The sequence below is a fragment of the Pseudonaja textilis genome, chromosome 4 (assembly GCF_049901715.1).
Source record: "Pseudonaja textilis isolate UNSWEBS1 chromosome 4, rPseTex1.2, whole genome shotgun sequence".
NCBI classification, from domain to species: domain Eukaryota; kingdom Metazoa; phylum Chordata; class Lepidosauria; order Squamata; family Elapidae; genus Pseudonaja; species Pseudonaja textilis.
This window is the reverse complement of record NC_141993.1, coordinates 24,393,838-24,401,073: the sequence shown is the minus strand read 5'-3', so window position 1 is coordinate 24,401,073 and position 7,236 is coordinate 24,393,838. Positions and strand designations below refer to the sequence as shown.

General features: G+C 40.0%; 1 protein-coding gene and 1 long non-coding RNA gene across 2 annotated transcripts; one reads left to right on the top strand and one right to left on the bottom strand.

Moving 5' to 3' along the window:
• Window positions 1-2,736, bottom strand: LOC148125778 (uncharacterized). The gene is made up of 3 exons (XR_015743433.1): window positions 2,689-2,736; window positions 1,172-1,236; window positions 1-635 (listed from the first exon to the last, which is right to left on the bottom strand). It is a non-coding gene; the product is annotated as an uncharacterized LOC148125778 (long non-coding RNA).
• Window positions 2,737-2,790: 54 nt separating this feature from the next.
• On the top strand, window positions 2,791-4,224 carry CH25H (cholesterol 25-hydroxylase). Its single transcript, XM_026710534.2, has one exon. It carries the CDS (start codon window positions 2,896-2,898, stop codon window positions 3,739-3,741), a length of 846 nt encoding a protein of 281 aa, XP_026566319.1. The 5' UTR covers window positions 2,791-2,895; the 3' UTR covers window positions 3,742-4,224.
• The last annotated feature ends 3,012 nt before the right edge of the window (window positions 4,225-7,236 follow it).

Here is a 7,236-nt window from a genome sequence, read left to right as displayed (position 1 = left end):
TATTAACATGGCTCAGTACTGAAACAATATTAGGGATGTTAAGTGAATGTGATTTGCCCCCTGAAAATAAAAACGGCATTTTGCAGAAATTATACATGGCTGACCCTCAGCACATCTTTTAGGAAGAGAACAATGTGAACCCTAAGGATCTCTTCATTCTCAGAGAGATCCTGAGAATGAAACCACCATGGCATGGAGGCTGCCTGAAGTGCTAGCAATCTTTCCAGATGACCAGGAAAGCTTCAGCTTTGATGTTTGGGGTGAGACATCTGAGTTGAGAGTGTTCACTGTGCTGTTCTTATTCTGTTTTCCAGAATAAGTTGTCCTAATGTCTCGTTGTGATGAGTCCCAAGGACTCAACAGTTGAGAAGAACTTCATTGCAATCTGCTTTTCTCTGCTCTTCAGCCACAAGGTTTGATGCTGTCTTCATGGAAAGTAATGGGAGTTACTTTCAAGATAGCAACTGATCTCAGTTTGGAGTGCTTGTATCACCATCACCACTGTCAGCCAACCTCAAACCAAGCTTACTGACTAGAAGAACCACTATTTCGTTCTCTTTCAGAGCTGAAACCTCATGAATTTTTAAAAGCGTTGCCATAGGAATGTTGCCCTTTGAATGTTCCTATGTATGAAACTGAAAAAGGAAAAGATGTGGTTTTCAGAACATGGAAAAAAACAGAAGTACTGCAGACAAATAATGATTGATGGGGGCGTGTGGGAGTTCCACAAGCTTCTCACCTCAATCAACTGGTCTTTCCATGAGATCAATATCCTCAGACCCAAAAATAACAAATCAATGAAACCGTATCAGTGAGGTGTCCAGCCCCACTGCAACCCCAACCAAAATGGCCCTTGTCTCTCAAGGAAAGGGGAAGTCTTGCAGGCTCTTTTTACATATGATGTGACATGTGCACCTAGAACAGGGGTCCCCAAACTTGGCAACTTTAAGACTTATAGACATCAACCCCCAGAATTCTTCAGCTAGCTATGCTGGCTGGAGAATTTTGGGAGTTGACGTCCACAAGTCTTAAAGTTGCCAAGTTTGGAGGTCTCTGACCCAGGAGATATTCTTCTGCTAGAGGATGGAAAATATTTGTTAGCCTTTGTCTGACTTCAGCCTGCCTCAGAGTGCTCTGATGAAAAGATAGAGGCTCCAACGTGAGCACATACCTTGCCAAGTCATTGATAACTCATATTGTGGTAACCAAGATGAATGGATGATCCTTGAAAGCTACCTGAAATTCAAGGTCAGAATGATGTTGGAAGTTATAACTCACTCCTCTCTTAGAAAAATGAAATATTTCCACTAAAAGAGAAGTAGAAACTCAGCCAGAAACTCACCACCCCTCCTTTGCTAATGGTCCATTAAGGCCTGGGGCAGTTTATTCTACATAACAAAGATCTACCCCCTTCAGACAGACCCATAGTAGGAATCCCAAAGCCTTTTCATTACATCATCATCCAGCAAGGCTCAACCAAGCCTGGGACTTAGGACAGCTTACAGAATTGCCCCTGCATGGCCCTATGGGAGTCTGACAACCAATCAGAATACAAGCTCCAATTCAAATCCCAACAGAGGGCATGAAACCAAGGGACTATCAGCATTTCTGCCCTTTTTCACCCAGAAGCTCCCAGGCGTGTGATCCTATCCACCATTAAACCATCTTTCCAAGTAGTCACCATGTTTCCAGTATCTTTTCCCCCACTTGGAACTGAATCCAGGATATTTCTTCCAACAATGATAACCCCATTCTATCACACTGTTACTAGCCTGCAATACTCCCATTCATTTTACAAAATAACAAAAACATAGGCTGGAATCCTGAAGGTGGCATCCTATCTAATCTCTAAGAATTTTCTAGTGAATCTTTTCCCCCCTGTCATGTTTTCAAAACTTCTGAAATGACACCTTACAACATGAGAATGAAAGCATGATCCCCATTGGCAATGCTCATCAAACCGGGCCGCTTATTAAAATTGACAGTTGGAAAGTGCCTCTAAATTTGTTTTTGGCTCTGCTTCCAGAATGCTACACTTTTTGCTTTAAACGCCTTGGCTTCTGAGAATCCTCCTCAGAAACCAAAGCAGAAGATACATACATATATATGTATATATATGTGTGTGTGTGTGTGTGTGTGTGTGTGTGTGTGTGTGTGTGTGTTTTCTTAAGTTTTCACGGGTACTTACATGTATGGCATTCAGCTTTGGATGAACACTGTACAGAAGCCTGATGATGGCAGATGAGATTCTGCCGAAACGTTGCCACAACTTTAAAAGCACAACTACAATGACGTGGGAAAATACCCGAACAAAGTGTATACACACACATATACACACCATCTGAATATATATATATATATTTATATATATATATATATATATATATATATATATATATATATATATAGAATACCACCCGAATATATATATATATATATATAATATATATATATATAATAATAATATGTTATATATATATATAATATACATAATACACATAACTGTCATAAAGCTCGATTGTGATCTTTACTCCCCGTTTCTCTTCTAAAATAAATGCCATTAATACAATTCTTTTCGGTGCCATTCCTATGCCATCCTTTTTCTGCCTGCTCTTCAGCTGCGAAATCCAGTCTGTTGTAACACACACACACACACACACACACGAGTCAGGGCGAAGGATAGCTCACCCAAAGATAAACATTTGGCGGAAGAGAAGGGAAATTCCTCAGCCCCGTCCCTCCCGGTTACTTTTTTTTCAAGGGAAAAAGGAACTGAGCTGGTTACTTGCGGGAAGTTTTCTTTTCCTTACGTCATCCACGGGAGCACATTAAAAGGGACTTGAGGCATAACAACAGCTCCAGTAGACCAAGAGCACAGCGACCGCGACGGCTGCAATGGAAATCAGCACACACAACGGAAGCGCGCTGCTTTGTTGTGATGACTCGCCAAACGTGCTGGCTCTCCAGCCTCTCTGGGACTTTGTCCGAAGGCGGGAGGACTTGATTAAGTCTCCGTTCTTCCCGGCGCTGTTCAACTTTGCAATCTATACGGCTTTCTGCCTGCCTTTTCTCGCTCTGGATTTGTTAAGCCCTCGGATCTCCGTCTTGAGGAAGTATAAAATCCAGCCGCAGACGTCGCCTACCCCGCAGATGATGGTTCTTTGCTTGGCCCAGAGCATCTATCACCACCTCGTGTGCATCTTCCCCGTGACTGTTGCGCATTGGTACTGGAGGCCGGTGAGCCTGCCCAGCATCGCTCCCGAGGTACCAGCGCTTCTCCTGCAGCTCGCTGCTTGCCTGCTGCTGTTCGACTTCTTCTCCTTTTTGTGGCATTTGCTCCATCACAAGGTGCCATGGCTCTACAAACATTTCCACAAGGTCCACCACAAGCACGTCTCTACCTTCGCTCTCACCACCCAGTATGCCAGCGTTTGGGAGCTGCTCTGGCTGGGTTTCTTTGCTGTCCTTGGTCCAATGCTGTTGAGGTGTCATCCGTTGACGGAAATGACTTTCTTCGTGGCCAACATCTGGTTGTCAGTAGAAGATCATTCTGGCTATGACTTGCCCTGGTCAACCCACAGACTGGTGCCTTTTGGCCTGTATGGAGGAGCTCCTCACCACGATCTCCACCACCTGAAGTTCAAGTTCAACTATGCACCTTACTTTACACACTGGGACCGGTTATTTGGGACTCTTACTCAGGCTGTGAATCCAAGCAAAGTCAAGGTCAACCAAGACTGATTTTTTAAAAAAAATCTCCATCTTTCACCTTATATTTCCCGGAGCCAATATTTGAAAACTCTGGTGTGAAAACAAACTGAGGAAATTTGCACTGAACTTATTTATGCGAATATATTTATAAAGATGTTAATATTTATAGTTTGGGATTTGATTGTAATGACACAAACTGCGTGAAAGAGAGAAAAACAATGATTTTTTTGCGGGGGGGAGGATATCTCTGCTTTTATAAAGCTGCTATACATAATTGACTAATATATACATCTGCTGGCTGAAGATCCATATTTATATAATTATATATTACATATATAATTCCTATGGAATTTGTCTCATCTTCACATTGAGGGAAAAAAAGGCTTCTTTTTATAAATGTTTCTATTTGTTTGCTAACCTGAAAGTAGCACTGATCTTTTGTCCTGTGAAATTTAAGTTATTAATATATTATTTTTATAATGGTGAAATAAACCAGAATTTTATATTATTCTATTTCTGTTGTCCTATGCATTTTGTGAAAATATTAGAATGGGTTAAAGTGGGTGATTGGCTTGTTAATTCAGAACATGATGCCATATGTGTGTGTGAGTGTGGGTTTATATAAAAATATAACATTTCACAGGTAAAGAATGACAATATTGGAGAAGGAAAAGAGTTGTGTCTTCCCATTTTGGGATTTCTACTTGCACTTTTTTTTTTCTGTTCAGGACCGCAGGAGCAAGAATTATAGTATCCTCCTGCTGCTTCTGACAGTCTATCCTGCTAGAATTCCCATCACCTTATTCTGCAATAGAGAATAGAATAGAATAGAATAGAATATAGAATAGAATAGAATAGAATAGAATAGAATAGAATAGAATAGAATAGAGAAAGAATAGAATAGAATTCTTTAATTGGCCAAGTGTGATTGGACACACAAGGAATTTGTCTTGGTGTAAATACTCTCAGTATACATAAAAGAAAAGATACATTCATCAAGAGTGGAGAATCATAAGGTACAATACTTAATGATAGTCATAGGGCACAACAAGCAATCAATCATACTACAAAACTGTCAATATAAATTGTAAGGATACAAGCGTCAAAGTTACAGTCATGCAGTCACAAGTGGGAAGGGATGGTGATAAGGAGTGATGACAAGATTAACAGTAATAGTAGTGCAGTCTCCCCTCTCTTTTCTTTTAGACATAATCAGTGACGGGATTCAGCCAGTTTGGTTGTTAACTTTCTGAACAGTTCGTTGAACTGGTTGTTGGAAGAAATCATTAGGGTGGACAACCGGTTGTTAAATTGTTTGAATCCTACCACTGGACATAATGCATTCAAAAATGCCACACAGCAGCACCAAATTCAACATATTTCTATGGCAAAATATAGAGAGTGTTTTTGGAGATGGGGTTAGATGGAGGATCAGAGCCCTAAATCCTTCTTTCTAAGTATTTGTGCCTACTCAATGATGTGTTACCACAAGTATACAGGTAGTCCTCGACTTACAACAGTTCATTTAATGACCATTCAAAGTTACAATGGCCCTGAAAAAAAGTGACTTATGACCATTTTTTCACACTACTATTGCTGCATCTCCATGGTCACATGATCAAAATTCAGGTGATTGGCAACTGACTCGTATTTATGACGGTTGTAGTGTCCCAGGGTTATGTGATCTCCTATTATGATCTTCTGACGAGCAAAGTCAATGGGGAAGCCGGATTCACTTAACAACCATATTACTAACTTAACTACTGCAATGGTTCACTTAACAACTGTGGCAAGAAAGGTTGTAAAATGGGGCAAAATGCCACTTAGCCCAATGTTTCATTTAGCAACGTACATTTTGGGTTCAGTTGTGATCGTAACTCGAGGACTATCTGTATACACAGTACAACCATCCCAAACTTTTATCAGCAAGATTTGGCATTTCACTGTTCCAGAAAAAAATAAATTCAAAATTCTATACCGTGGTTATGCACTACTTGTTTAAAATACACAATACTGTAAAAAAACAAGTCCTACATTAACAGAACGTGAGAAGAATACTGGGAATTTCCCTGTATCACAATTTTCAAAAGTGACTAATTTCATTTTACACACCAGAAGGTAATAAACGTAATTTAAATTTACATCATGCTACGTTAATATATATATTGGAGTCTGGAATAAATTTACAATTTGGGTTCTGGATTTCTGTCTTGGTTTGAATTTAGGAAAGAACCTTCTACAGTCATCGAATTGTAGACTTTTCTTACATTCCTTTGGCCCGCCATACAGATGGTTATTGTCTGTAGCAAGGGTAGTAAACAGTTACACATACACATATATGCACATATACCAGGGGTGAAATTCAATATTTTTCCCTATCAGCTCTGTGGGCGTGGCTTGGTATACTTGGTATAATAGTAATATCAACCAGGGGTGAGTTTTTCCTGATTCAAATTGTCCCTACTACCTCCCCTGAGGAGGGCCAAGGTGGTTGAATTTCACCCCGGCATATACATATAGACATCATTTAATTTTGGAGGGCTGGGGTGAGGAGAGGCATAGGGTGTGGTGTCGTATATATTATCAAGACAGAGTAGAGCAATACTTCAGTGGTGCTAGGGAATCGGGCTAGGCGATAAACTCACAGAAAAAAATTATGACATCTAAAATGGCATGTTTGACAAATTTCATGCTGTGCTTTTAGGAGGCTTTAGTGACTATGAAATGGGGACAGGGTCTTACATTGCCCATTCCTGCCATACTGGGGCTGAGCTGCAGAATACACATTTTCCCCTAGAATCTCTCAATTTCTAAAATTTCCAGTTTGAAAGATATGATTACAGAAGTTGGACAACGTACAGTATCTGCCTATGAAGTTAGGCATCTGTTACAATTGGAATAGAACATATTGCTCTGTTTAGGAAGCCTAATCTAATGGGGGAGGGGTGTCTCCTAACTTTTTAAACAAAGTACAATCAAAACATAAATACTATGACATTATTATAACACCTGTAAACCAAAGAAGCTCGGGTTTAGAGAAGTTTAGGTATGTTTTGCCAGCTTTGCATGTCATTAAGCTGTTTCACACAAATCACTATATGTGGGCTTTCAAGATGGCTGTTGATGTGCATTCCTAGCCATTACTGATGCTAGGACCTGAAGTTGGGAACATGAGGGATCAATTGACCTGTGCCTCAAGCTTAAAAGGGATCAGAAATGTAGACAATTTTTGTGTGTTTTACTTCAAATATTTCAGTTATGCCTGGCCTCCAAAAGTGGATGTTTTCCAGCCTGTCTGGATCTGTACAGTCTTATAATTATAAGTGAAGAAATACATAACTGAGGTGATATATATTACTTTTGACCCTGCATTTCCTGTCAGAAGCTTGACTTGTGTATATTTCCACAACCCTATGAGGTAAATTAGAGCTGAGAAAGAATGACTGGCTCATAGTTGTAATGGTGAAATGACACGAGATCTAGATCCGAGTACCGACAAACATGGCTGAAAAATCACCACCATGT